This window comes from Coregonus lavaretus (assembly GCF_964263955.1).
Source record: "Coregonus lavaretus genome assembly, chromosome: 6".
In the NCBI taxonomy this organism is placed as follows: Eukaryota; Metazoa; Chordata; class Actinopteri; order Salmoniformes; family Salmonidae; genus Coregonus; species Coregonus lavaretus.
Window position 1 is genome coordinate 39793542 of NC_139993.1, and position 24840 is coordinate 39818381.

General features: G+C 46.2%; 1 protein-coding gene across 1 annotated transcript in view; it reads left to right on the forward strand.

Moving 5' to 3' along the window:
- gpc5b (glypican 5b) overlaps positions 1 to 21004 on the forward strand; it is a gene marked incomplete at its 5' end in the record, with an annotated part of 95870 nt that extends 74866 nt beyond the window's left edge. Inside the window, one exon of the mRNA XM_084163359.1 lies at positions 18886 to 21004. Coding sequence (XP_084019485.1) covers positions 18886 to 19088 — 203 coding nt within the window. The 3' untranslated portion in view covers positions 19089 to 21004. The remainder of the gene's footprint in view (positions 1 to 18885) is intronic.
- Positions 21005 to 24840: the final 3836 nt, after the last annotated feature.

Below are 24840 nucleotides of genomic sequence, written 5' to 3' on the forward strand. Positions count from 1 at the left end.
CAAGTTCTCCCACTTAAAAAGACAAGAGAGGCCTGTAATTTTCATCATAGGTACACGTCAACTATGACAGACAAATTGAGAAGAAAAAAAATCCAGAAAATCACATTGTAGGATTTTTTATGAATTTATTTGCAAATTATGGTGGAAAATAAGTATTTGGTCACCTACAAGCAAGCAAGATTTCTGGCTCTCACAGACCTGTAACTTCTTCTTTAAGAGGCTCCTCTGTCCTCCACTCGTTACCTGTATTAATGGCACCTGTTTGAACTTGTTATCAGTATAAAGACACCTGTCCACAACCTCAAACAGTCACACTCCAAACTCCACTATGGCCAAGACCAAAGAGCTGTCAAAGGACACCAGAAACAAAATTGTAGACCTGCACCAGGCTGGGAAGACTGAATCTGCAATAGGTAAGCAGCTTGGTTTGAAGAAATCAACTGTGGGAGCAATTCTTAGGAAATGGAAGACATACAAGACCACTGATAATCTCCCTCGATCTGGGGCTCCACGTAAGATCTCACCCCGTGGGGTCAAAATGATCACAAGAACGGTGAGCAAAAATCCCAGAACCACACGGGGGGACCTAGTGAATGACCTGCAGAGAGCTGGGACCAAAGTAACAAAGCCTACCATCAGTAACACACTACGTCGCCAGGGACTCAAATCCTGCAGTGCCAGACGTGTCCCCCTGCTTAAGCCAGTACATGTCCAGGCCCGTCTGAAGTTTGCTAGAGTGCATTTGGATGATCCAGAAGAGGATTGGGAGAATGTCATATGGTCAGATGAAACCAAAATATAACTTTTTGGTAAAAACTCAACTCGTCGTGTTTGGAGGACAAAGAATGCTGAGTTGCATCCAAAGAACACCATACCTACTGTGAAGCATGGGGGTGGAAACATCATGCTTTGGGGCTGTTTTTCTGCAAAGGGACCAGGACGACTGATCCATGTAAAGGAAAGAATGAATGGGGCCATGTATCGTGAGATTTTGAGTGAAAACCTCCTTCCATCAGCAAGGGCATTGAAGATGAAACGTGGCTGGGTCTTTCAGCATGACATTGATCCCAAACACACCGCCCGGGCAACGAAGGAGTGGCTTCGTAAGAAGCATTTCAAGGTCCTGGAGTGGCCTAGCCAGTCTCCAGATCTCAACCCCATAGAAACTCTTTGGAGGGAGTTGAAAGTCCGTGTTGCCCAGCGACAGCCCCAAAACATCACTGCTCTAGAGGAGATCTGCATGGAGGAATGGGCCAAAATACCAGCAACAGTGTGTGAAAACCTTGTGAAGACTTACAGAAAACGTTTGACCTGTGTCATTGCCAACAAAGGGTATATAACAAAGTATTGAGAAACTTTTGTTATTGACCAAATACTTATTTTCCACCATAATTTGCAAATAAATTCATTAAAAATCCTACAATGTGATTTTCTGGATTTTTTTCCTCATTTTGTCTGTCATAGTTGACGTGTACCTATGATGAAAATTACAGGCCTCTCTCATCTTTTTAAGTGGGAGAACTTGCACAATTGGTGGCTGACTAAATACTTTTTTCCCCCACTGTAAGTATTTGATACATCAGAAAAGCAGAACTTAATATTTGGTACAGAAACCTTTGTTTGCAATTACAGAGATCATACGTTTCCTGTAGGTCTTGACCAGGTTTGCACACACTGCAGCAGGGATTTTGGCCCACTCCTCCATACAGACCTTCTCCAGATCCTTCAGGTTTCGGGGCTGTCGCTGGGCAATATGGACTTTCAGCTCCCTCCAAAGATTTTCTATTGGGTTCAGGTCTGGAGACTGGCTAGGCCACTCCAGGACCTTGAGATGCTTTTTACGGAGCCACTCCTTAGTTGCCCTGGCTGTGTGTTTCTGGTCGTTGTCATGCTGGAAGATCCAGCCACGACCCATCTTCAATGCTCTTACTGAGGGAAGGAGGTTGTTGGCCAAGATCTCGCGATACATGGCCCCATCCATCCTCCCCTCAATACGGTGCAGTCGTCCTGTCCCCTTTGCAGAAAAGCATCCCCAAAGAATGATGTTTCCACCTCCATGCTTCACGGTTGGGATGGTGTTCTTGGGGTTGTACTCATCCTTCTTCTTCCTCCAAACATGGCGAGTGGAGTTTAGACCAAAAAGCTCTATTTTTGTCTCATCAGACCACATGACCTTCTCCCATTCCTCCTCTGGATCATCGAGATGGTCATTGGCAAACTTCAGACGGGCCTGGACATGTGCTGGCTTGAGCAGGGGGACCTTGCGTGCGCTGCAGGATTTTAATCCATGACGGCGTAGTGTGTTACTAATGGTTTTCTTTGAGACTGTGGTCCCAGCTCTCTTTAGGTCATTGACCAGGTCCTGCCGTGTAGTTCTGGGCTGATCCCTCACCTTCCTCATGATCATTGATGCCCCACGAGGTGAGATCTTGCATGGAGCCCCAGACCGAGGGTGATTGACCGTCATCTTGAACTTCTTCCATTTTCTAATAATTGCGCCAACAGTTGTTGCCTTCTCACCAAGCTGCTTGCCTATTGTCCTGTAGCCCATCCCAGCATTGTGCAGGTCTACAATTTTATCCCTGATGTCCTTACACAGCTCTCTGGTCTTGGCCATTGTGGAGAGGTTGGAGTCTGTTTGATTGAGTGTGTGGACAGGTGTCTTTTATACAGGTAACAAGTTCAAACAGGTGCAGTTAATACAGGTAATGAGTGGAGAACAGTAGGGCTTCTTAAAGAAAAACTAACAGGGCTGTGAGAGCCGGAATTCTTACTGGTTGGCAGGTGATCAAATACTTATGTCATGCAATAAAATGCAAATTAATTACTTTAAAATCATACAATGTGATTTTCTGGATTTCTGTTTTAGATTCCGTCTCTCACAGTTGAAGTGTACCTATGATAAAAATTACAGACCTCTACATGCTTTGTAAGTAGGAAAACCTGCAAAATCGGCAGTGTATCAAATACTTGTTCTCCCCACTGTACGTAGGGCGTAGGCTACAGTAGATGAGCTTGGAGCTTTCCTTCATCCCTGGGTGAGGCCTAAACCCCAAACCTTGTTCCAACGGATAAACTGTTTGCAGTTACTTGATGTTGAGCATGTGAAAACGTTCCACATGTCATGTACAAGTGACAGATCACAATAGAACTTGTATAGTAGTAGTTATGCTACAGTATGGCAATATACCATATACAGTATCTCTTTCTGACGGATGACTGACAATATCATGCTTTTTCACAAGCCTTTGGATAGTACTAATTTCATGAGATTGTAATTAAAAGGAGTGTGTGTGTGTGTTGGTAAACAGCTTGTCGCTGTGTTTAATGTGCTAGGCGTAGTGTATAATTTGAGTGCAGTATCAGTAATGTATCGTCTATGGCACCCCAGGGGAGGGAAATAACCCTCATTAAATAATTAGAGATTCACTGTGCTCTCTCTCACTGTTACTACTCATCTAGAATGGAGCCTTCTACCCACACACACTGAATAGATACATATGACATACAGACACACACTGATACAGACATTGCAAAAGGATTTGTATCAATTGATGTACACATTTGTTTGTGCAACATATGAGTGGAAGATTGGTTGGTGGTGAGGATTTTAGCTGAGATTCATGTTTTTAGAGATGCAAGAGTGGGTGAATATGGCCTTTCTTAACTGGGAATTATCTTAATCAGAGGAGGCTGGTGGAAGGCGCTATAGTAGGATGGACTCATTGTAAACACTGGAATGGAATTATTGGAACGGTATCAAACACATCAAACATACAGTATATTGAAACAGCAATATTTTGTATTTAAAAAAAATATACAGTCTTGTCCCATTGCTGCAACTCCCGTACGGACTCGGGAGAGGCGAAGGTCGAGAGCCATGCGTCCTCCGAAACACGACCCTGCGAAGCCGCACTGCTTCCTGACACACTGCTCGCTTAACCCGGAAGCCAGCCGCACCAATGTGTCGGAGGAAACACCGTCCAGCTGGCGACTGAAGTCAGCTTGCAGGCGCCCGGCCCGCCATGAGGAGTCGCTAGATCGCGATGGGACAAGGAAATCCCGGCCGGCCAAACCCTCCCCTAACCCGGACGACGCTGGGCCAATTGTGCGCTGCCTCATGGGTCTCCCGGTCACGGGTCTGTAGTGACACTTCAAGCACTGTGATGCAGTGCCTTAGACCGCTGCGTCACTCGGGAGGCGGAAACAGCATGTTTGACTCCGTTCCATTGATTCCATTCCAGTCATTACAATGAGCCCGTCCTCCTATAGCTCCTCCCATCAGCCTCTTCTGATCATAATTGTATACTGTAGTAGTTCAGTTTTTCCATTAATGTATGGTGAATAGAGCACTGAAGGTGTTTACACAACAGCTAGTGGAGGATTGTGTAAATGAAGCCAGTGGCCAGTGTGTCACCTTGATGAAGGTGAATCATCAGGAGAGAAATGATTATCATTTGTTTGATAAAGAGATGCTGTGGTTAGAGGCTAGAATAAAAAGCCCTATATGAGTCTTGCTCCTGGCTCCTTCCTCTGATTCCATACTCAATCTGTAACTCTATGCGATTGTTCAGCTCCGGAGCCTGATAAGTAGTTGCTGAGGGTGAAATCTGCAGCTCAGTGTAACACAACCCTTCCCTGCCAGTGTGTGTGCGTGTGTGTATGTGCGTGTGCCAGATGTGGTGTGAGAGAAAGATGGAGAGAGAAACAGTTTGATTCTGACCGTGCACTGTGCGTTTGGGTCCATACAGTATGTATGGATGAGTGGGGTTGTAGGCTACTGTCACGATCGTCTATGAAGTAGGACCAAAGCGCAGCGTTGGTAGCGAACATATTGACTTTAATGCAATACACGAGAATACAAAACAAAACACGATCATGAAGTCCTCAGTGACAACGACTGAACATAGAACAAAAACCCACAACCCCAAGGTGAACAATGACAGTTTAAATATGGCTCCCAATCAGAGATAACGAGCCGACAGCTGACACTCGTTACCACTGATTGGGAGTCACTGGACCAAACAATGAAACCACCAATAACAACCCAACTAATCCCCAAACACAACAAAATGAACACACCCTGGCTCAATAATACAAAGTCCCGGAACCAGAGCGTGACAGTACCCCCCCCTAAAGGCGCGGACTGCGACCGCGCCTCAAATAACCCAAATAGGGGAGGGCTGGGTGGGTGTTGCTCCTCGGAGGCGGCTCCGGCTCTGGCTCCGGGCTTGACCACCATCCTACATCCATCCCCCCGTAATGGCCCCGGTCCGATCCAACCCAGCTGGCTGGATCCGGACTGATGACGCGCACCCCTAGCTTGGCGCGTGAGGCAGGGACGGACCGGACCTGGCTGACGATACGCATCCTCGGCTTGGTGCGTGGAGCCGGAACGGACCTCCTCAGGCTGACGACTCGCCTCCCTGGCTTGGTGCGCGTAGCAGGAATAGGCTGAACCAGGTTGACGACTCGCCCCCTTGGTTTGGTGCGAGTAGCCGGAACGAGCTGACCCAGGTTGACGACTCGCACCCTTAGCCTGGTGCGAGTGGCAGGAACAGTCCGGGTTGGGCCGGCGACGCACACCGTAGTTTTGATGCGTGGAGCAGGAACCGGCCGGGCTGGGCTGGCGACGCGCACCATTGGCTTGGTGCGGGGAGCAGGGACAGGCCGGGCTGGGCTGGCGACGCGCACCATTGGCTTGGTGCGGGGAGCAGGGACGGCCCGGACAGGGCTGACGAAACGCACCACAGACTTGGTGTGGGGAGCAGGAACAGGTCGAGCTGGCCTAGCGACGCACACCGTTGGCTTGGTGTGGGGAGCAGGCACGGGCCGAACAGGGCCGACGAAACGCACCACAGACTTGGTGCAGGGAGCAGGAACAGACCGAGTCGGGCTGGCGGCGCGCACCACAGGCTCCATGCGAGGAACAGGAACAGACAGGACCGCACTGAGGACACACACCCCTGGCCCTACACGGGGATCAGGAACGGGCCGGACCGGACTGGTAACACACCCCAGTACCCTTCGCCGTGCCTCCACACCTTCCTTCCCCTTTGTGACCAGTGGCCCCCTTAACCTGGCGGCCTTTTCTGCCAACCTACTGCACTCCTCTACCCCGTACTCCTGCTGCCCCGACGTCGTGAGCCCCCCCCTAAAAATTTTCTGGGGGTCTCTCCTCTCCGTGGACCAGGCCTCTATAGTCCTCTCCCAACCTTCGCTCTTCTGTCTCCACCACTCGTCATCCAACTCCTGGAAACGCTGCTTGGTCTCGTTGTGGTGGGTTTTTCTGTCACGATCGTCTATGAAGTAGGACCAAAGCGCAGCGTTGGTAGCGAACATATTGACTTTAATGCAATACACGAGAATACAAAACAAAACACGATCATGAAGTCCTCAGTGACAACGACTGAACATAGAACAAAAACCCACAACCCCAAGGTGAACAATGACAGTTTAAATATGGCTCCCAATCAGAGATAACGAGCCGACAGCTGACACTCGTTACCACTGATTGGGAGTCACTGGACCAAACAATGAAACCACCAATAACAACCCAACTAATCCCCAAACACAACAAAATGAACACACCCTGGCTCAATAATACAAAGTCCCGGAACCAGAGCGTGACAGCTACGTGGCTTCAATTTTCCTTTGTCTGTTTTTTGTTGTGTGGCTCTATTCATTGCTGGGCTGCGTGAATGAATGTTCATTGTTATTCAGCCAATTAAACTTCAGCTAAGCACAGGCAGACATGGGAAGGGCAAGTGGCTCATTTTAAGGTCAAACACCTTTCTGTGTTCACCTAGTGGGGAGGGGGGATACACACACACACACCTACCTCACTTGGCAGCCTTGTTTTGATATATGTTTTTCTGGTTATAGGTATAGAAGTGAAGGTGTGATGGAGGATGTAATTGATATTAATTGGTGTATTAGAGGTCGGCCTCTGTGCCAAATCTCCATCACATTGTTGCTGACAATATTTATAACCCTACTGACAGGACAGTCAGGGAAGATGGGTAATGTACTGTCTGCCTCTACGTTTAACACAGTGATAGTGTATTTGCATGTACCTCTACAAAACATTACATTATTTAATTCTGCCACATCGTCTTTACATCAGCATTGTGTGTGTGTGTGTGTGTGTCTACACCTGGACTGTGAAGAGAAATGTGTGTCAGTTGCAGTTAAATTGCAAGGTTTATCCAGTGTCGTGGGATAATATGGATTTCTCCATCTCAGTCTGTGGATCATCAACATCATCATCATCACCAGGGAAAGCACTACTGTATTACTGTAGGTTTTAAGATTTTCTATGATCAGTGGAGATGCTTCTCAGCCACAGACTACTTTCCCAGCAGCAACCCATACTTAGCCTATGTCATCTACAGTATACGTGAACACTCAAACAAGTCAATGTGCTATCACACAAGAGTAAGCTTTAGCATGATCTTTTTCCATCTTAAATGGCCACCCGAACTCCTCCAAGGTAGTTTTCCTGGTGAAACTGAGAGCCGTGTGATCACTAGAGAGATATACTGTTTCAGATAGAGAGAGAAAGAGACTGAAAGGCTGAGAGAGTAGTGTCCGCCAGTCTATTCCAACTGTGTACAATCAGTACAGTCTCTGCCTCAGGTCTTTTTGTGTGTAGCCAGTCCTCTCTAGGGGATATTGGCCAAGGTAATGAAATGCTCATTACTGATTCAGCTGGAAATACAGGGATACTTTTAACCCCCTGCACCCTTCCAGCCCCACTCAAGGTCACATCAAATCAGTGAGTAAATGTCAGTGTGTGTGTCTGTGTGTGTGTATTTGCGCACGCGTGTGTGTGTGTGTTTTATTTTCTACTGTGTGTATCTCTGGTACAGCCTCAACTATGTAGATGGGAATAGCGGATGTAATGAGATAATCTCTAGGACTGTACACTATGTGCAATCTGAGTGTTAGTACCGCATCCAAGAATCTCAGGAATGCCATATCTGAATATTCCATGTGTTGAGTGGTTGACAAGTTATGTCTATCTAACAAGTCTATGGAAAACCCCTTGCTTCTCGCACACTGTATCTTTCATCCCTTCACAGTCCACACCTCAATCCATCAGCAGTCTCAGACACGGCACAAAGGATGCTCCCTTACCGGTACCAGACAGGTCTCTGGCAGAAGCTCAGACCACTGTTTGTATGTGTCACACAGTGAAACCCTAGACCATATCTTATGTCCTGGTATGTGTATGTACTGTATGGATAATTATAAGACTAGTGTTTTCCTGGTTTTCCACATAAAGGGCCGCCAGACTGCATCAGCATGGTAAACTATAATTAAGGTGACCTCACCTCAGCCAGTCTGAATCCTGCCTATGTTCTGCCCCTGACATGCTGCATCCTCTGTTATCACGGGGCATCTCCCAGACATACCTGTCCTGCATACAGTCACACAGCTCAGTTCTGAGTGAATTCCCCCACTAGCTGTCACTGAAGGTGAGAAAATGGGGCGTCCTCCCTCCCCTCCACCCCTCCCCTCTCCTCCTCCTGTGGTGGTGTGGGTGTTGACAGTGGGGTTTGATGGCCCCTCCCCTGGGTTGGAGCAGGCTAATGACTGACTGACCTGATGCCTCTGGCCTTGGGGGGGTCATATGCGGAGGACTAGGGATATGGATGATGGGGATGGTGGCACAGCTGTAGTGTAGCCCCTCCCTTTCTGCCCGTCGCCTATCTCAGTTTATGATGAGTGACAGGACAGATATTAGGGTGGGAGGAGGAGGAGGGAGGTGGAGGGAGGAGGAGGGTGTGGACTGTAATAGTCATGTTTCGGTATTTGAACAGCTTCTCTGGTTTCAGCTCTCTCTCTCTGTCTCTTTCTCTCGTCTTCAACTCTGTTCAGTTCAGTCTGTCTTCTCTGTCCCTTTCTCCTAACTTCCTCTTTCTCTCAAGTCCTCTTTTCTGCATTGTTACAGCTTGCTACTCTGACCATTGGCCAAACACTGTGTCACTTCTTATATATCCCTTTTTCAGTTCTCAATTCCCCATTTCTGATGTCACTTCTTAATAATGTCCCACCCACAGACGGGAAGTTGTCTTGTGTTCTGACCGCCATGGTCCTCTGTAGCTCAGCTGGTAGAGCACGGCGCTTGTAACGCCAAGGTAGTGGGTTCGATCCCCGGGACCACCCATACACAAAAAAAATGTATGCACGCATGACTGTAAGTCGCTTTGGATAAAAGCGTCTGCTAAATGGCATATTATTATGGTGGCCAGGCAGAGGCAAAGAGGCAGAGGCAGGCAGGGAGGCAGGCATCTGCAGCTGGGTCTGAGATCTCCTCCATATTTCACCCTGTCTGGCTCCGCTCGCTGAGCAAATTCCTCTGGGTTGTCACGGCGATGTCTCCCGGCTGGGTGATTTATTTCCCCTCACCATGCTCGAGGGCCTCTGCTGTCGCCCGTAGCAAACCCCTTGCATACGCCAACCTCCGCACTGCCACGACGCTCAAGCTGAAAGCAGGCAGAGCTGAGGGACTCTTTCCTCAGCCCAGATCTGTAGGAGCTGACGTCTCTATCAGACACGTAGTCTGGGCACCATACAGGATGCATAGATCAAACCTGGCAGTGTCACTGATTGTGTCTCACTACTACCGCTTCACACTGTGTTGGAACAGCCTTTCATAGTAAGTGGGACATACTCATTCCAATACAGTACACCCATATTTTGGTGTTTTGTGGTGGACAACTGAGCGGGTCGAGTATATAACACGTCAATCCTGTTACCCATAGATAAACAGGCTAGAATGTTGTAACAATAAAGCAACATTTGTGAAGCTTGCATTAAATTGCAACTCCCTGTTGCACACAAAAAGCTTCCATTCCCCCTGTCACAGGGGGATTTATGGCTAATTTAAGATGAAATTGTCAACCCTGTTACATTCAACCCTTTTACTATAGTAATTTTTTTGTATTTAACCTCTTGAGATGGGATATGTGTTTTTTATTAAGTTGAACATGTGCTCTTTATGACAGAATGTTAAAATTTGCTGAAATCAACGTTTTCTTTTTACCAAATTACACATCTCAAAAGGCACCGAATTGGTGGAACGACCCAGCATGTCACATTCACATACAGTACCAGCCAAAAGTTTGGACACACCTACTCATTCAAGGGTTTTTCTTTATTTTTACTATTGTCTACACTGTAGAATAATAGTGAAGACATAAAAACTATGAAATAACACATGGAATCATGTAGTAACCAAAAAAGTGTTAAACAAATCTAAATATATTTGAGATTTGAGATTCTTCAAATAGCCACCCTTTGCCTTGATGACAGCTTTGCATTCTCTCAACCAGCTTCACCTGGAATGCTTTTCCAACAGTCTTGAAGGAGTTCCCACATATGCTGAGCACTTGTTGGCTGCTTTTCCTTCACTCTGCCGTCTGACTCATCCCAAACCATCTCAATTGGGTTGCAGTTGGGGGATTGTGGAGGCCAGGTTATCTGATGCAGCACTCCATTACTCTCCTTCTTGGTAAAATAGACCTTACACAGCCTGGAGGTGTGTTGGGTCATTGTCCTGTTGAAAAACAAATGATAGTCCCACTAAGCCCAAACCAGATGGGATGGCGTATCGCTGGAGAATGCTGTGGTAGCCACGCTGGTTAAGTGTGCCTTGAATTCTAAATAAATCACAGACAGTGTCACCAGCAAAGCACCCCCACACCATAACACCTCCTCCTCCATACTTTACGATGGGAATTACACATGCGGAGATCATCCGTTCACCCACACCGCGTCTCACAAAGACACGGCGGTTGGAACCAAAAGTCTCCAATTTGGACTCCAGACAAAAGGACACATTTCCACCGGTCTAATGTCCATTGCTTGTGTTTCTTGGCCCAAGCAAGTCTCTTCTTATTATTGGTGTCCTATAGTAGTGGTTTCTTTGCAGCAATTCAAACATGAAGGTCTGATTCACACAGTCCCCTCTGAACAGTTGATGTTGAGATGTGTCTGTGACTTGAACTCTGTGAAGCATTTATTTGGGCTGCAATTTCTGAGTCTGGTAACTCTAATGAACTTATCCTCTGCAGCAGAGGTAACTCTGGGTCTTCCATTCCTGTGGCGGTCCTCATGAGAGCCAGTTTCTTCATAGCGCTTGATGGTTTTTGAGACTGCACTTGAAGAAACTTTCAAAGTTCTTGAAATGTTCCGTATTGACTGACCTTCATGTCTTAAATTAATGACGGACTGTTGTTTCTCTTTGCTTATTTGAGCTGTTCTTGCCATAATATGGACTTGGTCTTTTACCAAATAGGGCTATCTTCTGTATACCTCCCTACCTTGTCACAACACAACTGATTGGCTCAAACGCATTAAGAAGAAAATAAATTCCACAAATTAACTTTTAACAAGGCACACCTGTTAATTGAAATGCATTCCAGGTGACTACCTCATGAAGCTGGTTGAGAGAATGCCAAGAGTGTGCAAAGCTGTCATCAAGGCAAAGGATGGCTATTGGAAGAATCTCAAATCTCAAATATATTTTGATTTGTTTAACACTTTTTTGGTTACTACATGATTCCATATGTGTTGTTTCATAGTTTTGATGTCTTCACTATTATTCTAAAATGAAAAAAATAATGAAAAATAAAGAAAAACCCTTGAATGAGTAGGTGTGTCCAAACTTTTGACTGGTAGTGTATGCATAATGTGAACACACTCATTTACACTTCACACAAAGCCACATCTCATACTCACTGTATACATATATACACCATTTTGTATACATCTGGCCCTTCATTGGACACTGTGTTAACAAACCTCCAAATGAGCTTCAATGCCATACAACACTCCTTCTGTAGCCTCCAACTGCTCTTAAACGCTAGTAAAACTAAATGCATGCTCTTCAATCGAACGCTGCTTGCACCCACCTGCCTGACTAGAATCACTACTCTCGGCGGGTCTGACTTAGAATATGTGGACAACTACAAATACCTAGGTGTCTGGTTAGACCGTAAACTCTCCTTCCAGACCCACATTAAGCATCTCCAATCCAAAGTTAAATCTAGAATCTGCTTCCTATTTCGCAACAAAGCCTCCTTCACTCATGCTGCCAAACATGCCCTCGTAAAACTGACTATCCTACCGATCCTTGACTTCGGCGATGTCATTTACGAAATAGCCTCCAACACTCTACACAGCAAATTGGATGTAGTCTATCACAGTGCCATCCGTTTTGTCACCATAGCCCCATTTACTACCCACCATTGTGACCTGTACGCTCTCGTTGGCTGGCCCTCACTACATATTCGTCGCCAAACCCACTGGCTCCAGATCATCTATAAATCACTGCTAGGCAAATCCCCGCCTTATCTTAGCTCATTGGTCACCATAGCAACACCCACCCGTAGTATGCGCTCCAGCAGGTATATCTCACTGGTCATCCCCAAAGCCAACACCTCCTTTGGCCACCATTCCTTCCAGTTCTCTGCTGCTAATGACTGGAACAAACTGCAAAGATCTCTGAAGCTGGAGACTCTTATCTCCCTCACTAACTTTAAGCAACAGTTGTCAGAGCAGCTTACTGATCACTGCACCTGTACACAGCCTATCTGTAATTAGCCCACCCAACTACCTCATCCCCATATTGTTATTTATTTTGCTCATTTGCACCCCAGTATCTCTATTTGCACATCTTCTTCTGCACATCTATCACTCCAGTGTTAATACTTAATTGTAATTATTTTGCACTATGGCCTATTTATTGCCTTACCTCCATAACTTACTACATTTGCACACACTGTATATAGATTTTCTATTGTGTTATTGACTGTATGTTTTGTTTTATCCCATGTGTAACTCTGTGTTGTTGTTGTTTTTATCGCACTGCTTTGCTTTATCTTGGCCAGATCGCAGTTGTAAATGAGAACTTCTTCTCAACTGGCTTACCTGGTTAAATAAAGGTGAAATTAAAAAATGCACATAGACACAGTGTCACGATCGTCATATGGAACAGACCAAGGCGCAGCGTGATGAACAAACATACTTTAATTAGTTAAAGTTTAAACACAATACAAAACAAGAAACGACTCGTGACGTCCAACGGTATCAATGACCGAACACGGAACAAAAACCCACAAACCCAAAGGGAAAAACATACAGTTTAAATATGGCTCCCAATCAGAGACAACCAGCCAACAGCTGACACTCGTTGCCTCTGATTGGGAGTCACTCAGGCAAACATAGAATTAAACACAACAGAATTACCAACATAGAAATACACACATAGAATGAACACACCCTGGCTCAACATAATGAGTCCCAGAGCCAGGGTGTGACAGTACCCCCCCTAAAGGCGCGGACTGCGACCGCGCCTCAACTAAACAAAACAGGGGAGGGCTGGGCGGGCATACCTCCTCGGCGGCGGTTCTGGCTCCGGCCTTGACCACCACCCTCCAATACACCCCCCATAGCGCCCCTGGTCCAGTCTGGCCCCGCCGGCTGGAGCCGAACTGGACTTAGCAGGAGCGGTTAGCTTCAGCTCCATAGTGGAGCAGTTGACCGGTACCTTACCAGGCACCGGTGACCCAGGCACGGGTTGTGCTGGACTGACGACGCGCACCCCTGGCTTGGTGCGTGGAGGAGGAACGGGCCTTACCAGGCTGACGACGCGCACCCCTGGCTTGGTGCGTGGAGGAGGGACGGGTCTTACCAGGCTGACGACTCGCACCCCTGGCTTGGTGCGTGGAGGAGGGACGGGCCTTACCAGGCTGACGACTCGCACCCCTGGCTTGGTGCGAGTGGCAGGAACAGGCCGGGCCGGGCTGGCGACGCGCACCGTAGACTTGGTGCGAGTGGCAGGAACAGGCCGGGCCGGGCTGGCGACGCGCACCGTATACTTGGTGCGAGTGGCAGGAACAGGCCGGGCCGGGCTGGCGACGCGCACCGTATACTTGGTGCGAGTGGCAGGAACAGGCCGGGCCGGGCTGGCGACGCGCACCGTATACTTGGTGCGAGTGGCAAGAACAGGCCGGGCCGGGCTGGCGACGCGCACAGTATACTTGGTGCGTGGAGCAGGGACAGGCCGGACTGGGCTGGCGACGCACACCGTAGGCTTGGTGCGTGGAGCAGGGACAGGCCGGGCTGGGCTGTCGACGCACACCGTGGGCTTGGTGCGTGGAGCAGGGACTGGCCGGACTGGGCTGGCGACGCACACCGTAGGCTTGGTGCGTGGAGCAGGGACAGGCCGGACCGGGCTGGCGACGCACACCGTAGGCTTGGTGCGTGGAGCAGGGACTGGCCGGACTGGGTTGGCGACGCACACCGTAGGCTTGGTGCGTGGAGCAGGGACAGGCCGAACCGGGCTGTGGAGACGGATAGGAGCCCTGGAGTGAAGAGCGGCCACAACCCGTCCTGGCTGAATGCCTACCCTCACACACTCTGTGTGAGGCATCCGCACAGGACGTACAGGGCGGTGTATCCGTAACCTGGTGGCCTCCAGAATCCGCCCCTTTTTTGCCTCCGTCAGCCCCGTCATCCATGCCGTGTGCCCCACCCTAAAAATGTTCTGGGGTTGCCTCTCGACCGCCCGACGACGACCCTGATCACGCCGTTGCTCCTCTCTATGGCGCGCCTCCACCGTCTCTTCTCCCGGCGCTTCCTCCCATGTCCAGCCCAAGAGCTGCACCTGGACACGCTGCTTGGTCGTTGCATGGTGGGTTTTTCTGTCACGATCGTCATATGGAACAGACCAAGGCGCAGCGTGATGAACAAACATACTTTAATTAGTTAAAGTTTAAACACAATACAAAACAAGAAACGACTCGTGACGTCCAACGGTATCAATGACCGAGCACGGAACAAAAACCCACAAACACAAAGGGAAAACAGACAGTTTAAATATGGCTCCCAATCAGAGACAACCAGCCAACAGCTGACACTCGTTGCCTCTGATTGGGAGTCACTCAGGCAAACATAGAAATCAACAAACTAGAACCCCCAACATAGAAATAAACACATAGAATAAACACACCCTGGCTCAACAAATAGAGTCCCAGAGCCAGGGTGTGACACACAGACGTGTGCACATACTGTATGCAGACGTTTTTAGAGCAATTTCTGATATTATCCCTATGGTGCTCGGCACTGAAGATTTCTGGAAATGTCAACGTCACACACACACACACACACACACACACACACACACACACACACACACACACACACACACACACACACACACACATAATCACACACTCACACAAACACAATCACACACTCACACATTAACCTCTTCTTTGGAAAGGTTAAATGGGCTCATTAGCAAGGGGACTCTGGGCATTGCTCATCACTGTCTCCACTCTATCCCCAGTGAGTGACATGTTCTGGGGCTGTTGCTAGGGCAGGTTGGCTTTTATTAAGATGACTCGTACTGGAGAGTGGACACTAGTCAACTCAAGTCATAAAATCTGATTTTATACCTAACCTTAACCCTAACCTTAACCACACTGCTAACTGTAATGCATATCCCTAACCTTAAATTAGGACCAAAAAGGAAATTGTTGTTTTCATGTATTTTTACGATATAGACAATTCTGTACTTTGCAGCTGGCCCATCTAGCGGAAACCGCTCAGTTCTGCCTCCAGGGCAAGACTCATGACAATAAACGTCAACCTGCGTTGCTAGGAGACAGTGGTGCTGTAGGGCATGTAGACGGAGTAGACACGAGGCTTAGTGCCCCATTACCACCAGCTCTACTGCTCTACCACTATCCTCTGTCATGTCCTCCTCCCTAAACTGTCTCAATTACTCCTGACCTCTAAACACACACATACACACACACACACACACACACACACACACACAATAGTGTGTTTGTGCTGCTAGTCCCAGTCACCAGATAGAATAAGAATGTGCCTGACTTTCCAGAGAATAGAAGTTTCCTCACAGCCAGTGACTGAGAGAGCATGAAATCCAGGACAGATGCAGAGAGACGGTAAACATTCTGGCACTATTAAATCATCTGTTGAGGACTGATTTTTCTCATGCACAGATTTACATTCACCAAGATGTCTGTAAACATCCAGGCAAACACATTGGGATGTGCACATCCTGCCAATACAATTGCTAAAGTCAATAGGCCTATCGGGGCTGTTTGTTCATCTCCGATATGAATCAGTTTTTTTTGTAATGAGCATAAACATCTCACCTCATTGCAATGAGATAAAGAGCTCCTTTGTCTGTTGTAGTGTGAGCACAATGGCCATTGTGAGAGGGTGTGTCTGTTGTGCTCTGTTTCTCCCCTCGGCTGTCTGTGATGCCTTTACTGTCTTAATCCACTCATTTAGCTCAGCCAACACTCCTGGGAGCAGGAAGAGGTTTTGACAGGGAGTGAAATGCGTGCCAGCAGACACCAGTACATCACCACACACACACACACATACACACACACACACACACACACACACACATAGTGCTGTTGAGCAGAAGAGGGGCCCCTGGAGTGTGTTCTCCAGACATATGCTGTGTATCTGCTGGAACAACAACTCTCTCTGAGGACAAACCAAGCCTCCAGCCAGCTTCTACTAAGGACCTCACCTGGGCAGGGAGATACTGGACCTACACACTGATTAAAACTTACCTCACACTCACGCACACCTGTGTGTGTGTGTGTGTGTGTGTGTGTGTGTGTGTGTGTGTGTGTGTGTGTCTATGTACAGTCGTGGTCAAAAGTTTTGAGAATGACACAAGTATTGGTCTTCACAAAGTTCGCTGCTTCAGTGTTATGAGATATTTTTGTCAGATGTTGCTATGGTATACTGAAGTATAATTACAAGCATTCCATAAGTGTCAAAGGCTTTTATTGACAAATACATTGTTTATGCAAAGAGTCAATATTTGCAGTGTTGACCCTTCTTTTTCAAGACCTCTGCAATCCGCCCTGGCATGCTGTCAATTAACTTCTGGGCCACAACCTGACTGATGGCAGCCCAAACTTGCATAATCAATGCTTGGAGTTTGTCAGAAGGTGGGTTTTTGTTTGTCCACCCGCCTCTTGAGGATCAACCACAAGTTCTCAATGGGATTAAGGTCTGGGGAGTTTCCTTGCCATGGACCCAAAATGTCGATGTTTTGTTCCCCGAGCCACTTAGTTATCACTTTTGCCTTATGGCAAGGTGCGCCATCATGCTGGAAAAGGCATTGGTCGTCACCAAACTGTTCTTGGATGGTTGGGAGAAGTTGCTCTCTGAGGATGTGTTGGTACCATTCTTAGGCAAACTTGTGAGTGAGCCCACTCCCTTGGCTGAGAAGCAACCCCACAAATGAATTATAATAATATAATATAATAACATGAATTGTCTCAGGATGCTTTACTGTTGGCATGACACAGGACTGATGGTAGCGCTCACCTTGTCTTCTCCGGACAAGGTGTTTTCCGGATGCCCCAAACAATCGGAAAGGGGATTCATCAGAGAAAATGACTTTACCCCAGTCCTCAGCAGTCCAATCCCTGTACCTTTTGCAGAATATCAGTCTGTCCCTGATGTTTTTCCTGGAGAGAAGTGGCTTCTTTGCTGCCCTTCTTGACACCAGGCCATCCTCCAAAAGTCTTCGCCTCACTGTGCGTGCAGATGCACTCACACCTGCCTGCTGCCATTCCTGAGCAAGCTCTGCACTGGTGGTGCCCCGATCCCGTGGCTGAATCAACTTTAGGAGACGGTTCTGGCACTTGCTGGACTTTCTTGGGCGCCCTGACGCCTTCTTTACAACAACTGAACCTCTCTCCTTGAAGTTCTTGATGATCCGATAAATGGTTGATTTAGGTGCAATCTTAATAGTAGCAATATCCTTGCCTACGAAGCCCTTTATGTGCAAAGCAATGATGACGGCACGTGTTTCCTTGCAGGTAACCATGGTTAACAGAGGAAGAACAATGATTTCAAGCACCACCCTCCTTTTAAAGCTTCCAGTGTGTTATTCTAACTCAATCAGGATGACAGAGTGATCTCCAGCCTTGTTCTCGTCAACACTCTCACCTGTGTTAACGAGAGAATCACTGACATGATGGCAGCTGGTCCTTTTGTGGCAGGGCTGAAATGCAGTGGAAATGTTTTTTGGGGATTAAGCTCATTTTCATGGCAAAGAGGGACTTTGCAATTAATTGCAATTAATCTGATCACTCTTCATGACATTCTGGAGTATATGCAAATTGCCATCATCAAAACTGAGGCAGCAGACTTTGTGAAAATTAGTATTTGTGTCATTCTCAAAACTTTTGACCACGACTGTATGTGTATTGGTGGACGGCCATTTGACTAAAAGCAGTAGGCCTATGCCTATGCAAATGAATATCTAACTACATTGTATGTATGTGTGTGGTTTTGCATACTATACATACATTCACACAGGAGCTTGTATGTCTGTGGATCATTAACTGGCATTAACTGTAACTGTCGTCAGGTTCATGTTGTTACCTGTCATTACATTCACTATATACCTCTATCAGTCCCCCTACTGTCTCAGTGATTTACTCACCACAGCTCACTCTTGATTCAAAGCTGAGTCTCCCCAGCTCTCAGTTAACTGGGGTGAAAAACCCACGGAACTCATGAAACCAAGTAGGGTTAATCTTTGACAGAGTTGTTCTCACAAATGTACTGTAAACATTCATTTTTGTCTCCTTGTTTTGTGAGTGTATTATCTGTCAGTAGCGAGTTTCAAATTATCTAAGGTTTTGTAGATCTCCTGGAACAGGTTTGTGTGTGTATGTGCATGCATGTCTCTGTGTTAGGATACCCCACTCCCTCTGTCTTAATCTTTCACTCCTCTCTTTCGTTCTCCTTCTACCTCTTTGACATGACAGTAAAAGCTCTATCTGGTATCTCCCTCCACAGATGAGAATGAGAGAGTGGACGTGGCCACTGCTGGTGTTCCTCTGGGGAAGAGCCCAGGAGTCAGGGAGCCCCCACGCCAGGTCCCCACCGTTCAACCCCCTCCACAGGTAGCTGTGAGAGCTGCGGGCCACACCCCGACACACCACCGAGCTATCACCATCATCCTCACAATCTCCCTCCTGTCTGCCTTGGGGTTACCATGACACCAACTCTGAGACCCCCCTCCCCTCCGCTGATCACGCCCACTGAGCACTTGAGAGAGGTGGGGAGCATTCACAAGAAGGAAAAGCAGGAAGAGGAGGATGAGAAGGAGGACAAGTGGAGGTGCTCGCCAGCCAACCTGCGGCTTTTCCCCAGCTGCTCCCTGTTAGTTGGCGGGAGCCGGACTGCATGGCTGTGTTTGTGCAATGTAGGATGTGTCTGCATTCTTCTCTATTTGACAGTATCTCTCTCTCTCTCTCTCTCTCTCTATCTCTCCCTTGCTGCCTTTACCTCTGCTTTGTCCTCACTGCCTCCTCCTCTCTGGTTCTCTGGACTGCCTGGTTGGTTGACCATCAGATGTGTTCAGCTATATGTCCCACTACTCTCTTGGTGATTCTCTTGGTTCTCCTGTGGTCCCTAGGTTTAGGTCATGAACAGTACAGTTCATAAACAGTGCTGAACTTAAGAATGTAATCAGGCCCAACACAGACATCATCTCTCCTCACCTGTCCACACCCAAAGTCAACCGCCATGTTCTCTGGGCTCTCTCTGTTTGTTACTTAGTTTGCGTTTGATTATTCCTTCTGTCAATAGTCACCAAGCACACTGTATATGTTTATTTGGTCCCATGTGGGACTTAGATTGTGTATTAATGTGTATTTGTTTGTTTGTGTGTGTTTATTTACCTATACTTACGTCTACATGTGTGTTTCTTTACCATATAATTTACTTTAATAGTAACATCTTATAATAATGGCTTGTACAGTATTAGAACTGATCTATTGGACAAATGTAAATACACATATTTATGTAAATACACAGTTTGTACTGTATAAGGATAGGATAACAAGGGCTTGATTGGAGTTGTTGCTGTGGAAATAGAGGAATAATAGGTTTTTGGATACCTTTATATAAACTTCACCAAATTATTTTGCCCGTGTGTTTTGATGGGCCCAAGCCAAACCCTCAACATATGTTCCCACACACTGACATCCTAGTTAACAAAGATCACCTCCATTATAATGGCAAGTGTATAAATGTATATATTTGAAGTCACACACAATGTTAGTCTTTGGTTTAAATGTTTCATTTTCTTAGTACAGAAATGGCTCACTTTAAAGCTGGAATCCTAAATGGTGAAACTGGCATGTCTGTTTGCGATAACAACAAAGAAGTTACTGCAAACAACGAACACTGTTTTTTTCCTCAACCATCATTGCAGCAGAATATGTACTGGACATTTTTTTACCAGGTTATGCAACGCTCCTCCCCTCCGCTTCGTCAACAAAAGAAAAACGACAACAACAGCCGTGGGGCGGTCAGTGGTGTTGTTTCCCCTACTGCGGATTCCATCTTTAAAGGGATGCTGCAAATACCTCCGTCCTGCATGAAATGTCAGGTTTACCGATAACCAAGTGTTTTACCTAGCAAGGAAACAATAGCTGCATATAAAAAGAGCCTTCCGCTCAGTAAAGACCCCATGAACATTCAATAAAGACCCCATGAGTGAGCGACATGTCCAATATTCTGCTATACTGGATAGCCATGCACCCTGTGGCTCACCTGTTGTTAGTTCTGAATGCCAGGTCCAATAATGTACCTCATCATTGCTGCTCCACTCCTTTGAATGTCAATGTTAATTGGCCAATCAGACATTTTGATATGATGTGATCTTGCTTTAGCCTCGTAATTACCAGTCTGATTACCTCTGTGCTGATTCCGTGGTAGCGAACCATTCATGTAAGCTCGCGAGCCAGACGGCTTGTGAGGCTAATCTTTGCAACCCCTTTAAAAGGCCGTAAATGTTCAGAGCCAGGTGAGTGATGACAGGACTGATATATTAGACTGGCCCTTTGTCTGAAACGGATGGAGACTTTGTAGACACGCATTTACATTTTAATAAACATATAACAGTCAAACTGACCATGATGTGCCTGCCACACTGTGTCCTTCCTCATTTCTCTCTTTGCATTTTCTGACTGAGATTGTGTGAGTTTGCATGAAAGAGTCTGATTTGTTTTCCTCAAACTGTTCAAAGTGTTTGTCGAGGCACTTAGCCAAGCTGTTCCTGAGAAAACTGTTAGTGTGGTAAGGACATGTTTTATTTCAGGTCCAGTCATGCATAGCCAAACCGTCAAGCTGTGAACATTATTTTCTCATCCGCTATGAGACAGTGTGCTTGCGGTGTTGATATGAATACTAATAAAGGAAGTTGAATCTTGTATTGGGGGAAATTCGCTTCTCAAATTAGGATTTTCTACAGTATATTTCCAGATCTGTGCTGGGGATTCTGCATGGCTTTGCCAAACAGTGCATGTCCATGTTGTTTCTGCCACTCTGTGCCTCTTGAGCTAAGCTGGGCTAGGCTAGGCAGGGCTAGGCATGACTAGGCAGGGCAGGGATAGGCAGGGCAGGGCAGGGCAGGGCTAGGCAGGGCTAGGCAGGGCAGGGCTAGGCAGGGCTAATCTGGGCTGGCTGCCGCTGCTCATTGCCCTCTAGCCCTTCACCGGATTACTGTGATTGGATTGGCAAGGGCTGCTGCCAAGCCCCACAAGCTGGTGCCAATCACCACCAGTGCCTTACAGGCCCTGCTGGATAATAGATACATCTCTCACTGAATATCAAGTAACCTGTGAGGCAGAACCCACAACCACAAGGCGAGACAGACAGAAAGCTGGTTTCACAAGCTTCCACTATGTCGAAGTATAACTGAATGTGGTCTGACAAGTCTACAAGGTACCCAAGTTGATCAAATTCACCAAATTTAAAGGTGAAATCCAATCCGACATACAAATGGTTTGATAGAAAACACGCAAAGACAGAAAAAAAGTGAATTGATTTATGCCAATGCTTCATCTCAAGAGGTTAACCTAACATCAGATTTCTACATACAGTAGATTAACAAAGTGCCAGAGCATATGTGACACCATGGCTGGACCTTGAGCTTGGCCAAAAGCACCAACTGTCCGGTCCAGGCCAGGCCACATAATTTTGGCTCAACTTCATTAGACTATTGAATTCAGTTTTCTATCACAAAGATTGAATAGGATTTAGCTTGGCCCATGACGGGTTACACTTTGTAATGCTGCTATAGTCCCATGGTGCCTTCTAATAATGTTCCATTAATATCAGGGATTCCTCCAGTTAGGGAGAGGTGGGGATCAGCGGAGCTAGTGGACCAGCTGCCTCTCTCTGCCAGGCCAGCAGCACAGAGCAGAGCACAGAGCTATTCCAGGACCTCTCACATTCCATCCGGAGAGCCAGACCCAGAGATCTGTAGCCCTCTCTACCACCCAGCCCCCTCTACTCCTCAGCTGAGCCCAGCCACCCCTGACCTGAGCCCTGTCCTCCAGCCCCAAGACTGTCATCACCACGCTGCAGGAATGCACCACACACAGAGCCACAGACACACACATAAACACATAGCCAAAACAGCACATGTAGATGTGTTGATCCCGTCTATTTTTACCTTTCGTTCTATTTCCCCCTCTTTCATCAGTGTGGAGTCTTAAACCTGGGATAAGTGTGTGGGTTTGTGCATGTGTACATAGTGGGTTAAGCCTCACAGTTAACCTGTTCATTCAGTTCAATTGGTGCTCATCCATCAAATGTGTGTTGTTAATTCGGTGTCTTAGCAATGAGGGGCTGAGTGGATGGACTGAGGTTAGCAGCCTGCCCTGGGGGATAATAGAGCATGATAGGTCATCTGTCATGGAGAAATGGTAAGGAGGGCACAGGGCTTTGGTGGAGATCTCCTAGACTACTGGGATTCTAACCTGGTCTCAGAGCATTTCGTATTATTCTGTACGTAAATACACGATACATAATTTAGTGTTATATGTTACGTTTCGTGTGGTTACATAAGACAGATGGTTACTTAAGGCAAAAACGAAAGTAGGGTGCTCTGCCGGGGTGGATGGGTTGACGTATAATGTGAACGTCTAGCAACCCAAAGGTTGTGAGTTCGAATCTTATCACAGACAATTTTAGCTAATTAGCAACTTTTCAACTACTTACTACTTTTTAGCTACTTTGCAACTATTTAGCATGTTAGCTAACCCTAACCTTAACCCTTTTAGCTAACCCTTTCCCTAACCCTAACCTTAACTCTTTAACCTAACTATTAAACTTAACCCTAACCCCTAGCCTAGCTAACGTTAGCGAGCTAGCTAACATTAGCCACCTAGCTAGAATTTGTACCATATCATATGTTTTGCAAATTTGTTACATATCATACGTTTAGCAAATTTGTAATATATTGTATGTTTGCAAATTTGTAAATATAATACGAATTGTAATACGTAACATATCATACGAAATGGGTGATGGACATCCACAAATGAATACATACGAAACCTAACACTTCATACTAAATGGAGTGTCTCGGATTTACATACAGAATCATACAAAATGCCTTGATACCAGGTCCGCTATAGTTAACAGATATTTAGGACACCTCATGAGCTGTTCTAACCAGTTAAGAGTTAACAGCATACTAACTCTTATCCAGAGTGACTTACAGGAGCAATTAGGGTTAGGTATTTGGTCATATCAACAGAATTATTACTTTTTTTTAAACGTAGACTGCTCAGGGATTCGAACCAGCGACCTTTCAGTTTCTGGCCAATTCTCTTATCCGTTGGCTACCTGCCTACCACCTGCTACCAATAGGTGTTTATTTTTTTATTTTATGTAGCGAGTCAGTGGTTCCTGCGCCACATGAAATTGCTTGGTAGTTGTTAAAATAATGTTTTGATATTTCTGTTTTGATAGGATCAACCCATAAATAATCTAGACCTACAGTACCAGTCAAAATATTGGACACACCTACTCATTCCAGGGTTTTTCTTTATTTTTACTATTTTCTACACTGTAGAATAATACTAAAGACATCAAAACTATGAAATAACACATATGGAATCACGTAGTAACCAAAAAAGTGTTAAACAAATCAAAATATATTTTATATTTGAGATTCTTCAAAGTAGTGACCCTTTGCCTTGATGACAGCTTTGCACACTCTTGGCATTATCTCAACCAGCTTCATGAGGTAGTCACCTGGAATGCATTTCAATTAACAGGTGTGCCTTCTTAAAAGTTAATTTGTGGAATTTATTTCCTTCTTAATGCATTTGAGCCAATCAGTTGTGTTATGACAAGGTAGGGGTGGTATACAGATGATAGCCCTATTTGGTAAAAGACCAAGTCCATATTATGGCAAGAACAGCTCAAATAAGCAAAGAGAAACAACAGGCCATCATTACTTTAAGACATGAAGATCAGTCAATACGGAAAATGTAAAGAACTTTGAACGTTTCTTCAAGTGCAGTCGCAAAAACCATCAAGCGCTATGATGAAACTGGCTCTCATGAGGACCGCCACAGGAAAGGAAGATCTAGAGTTACCTCTGCTGCAGAGGATAAGTTCATTAGAGTATTTATATGTATATATATATTTGCAAAAAATATATTAAAAAATAAATACTCATATATTTAAAAATACAAAAATTGTTCATTAGAGTTACCAGCCTCAGAAATTGACAATTATATGCACCTCAGATTGCAGCCCAAATAAATGCTTCACAGAGTTCATGTAACAGACACATCTCAACATCAACTGTTCAGAGGAGACTGCATGAATCAGGCCTTCATGGTCAAATTGCTGCAAAGAAACCGCTACTTAAGGACACCAATAATAAGAAGAGACTTACTTGGACCAAGAAACACGAGCAATGGACATTAGACCGGTGGAAAT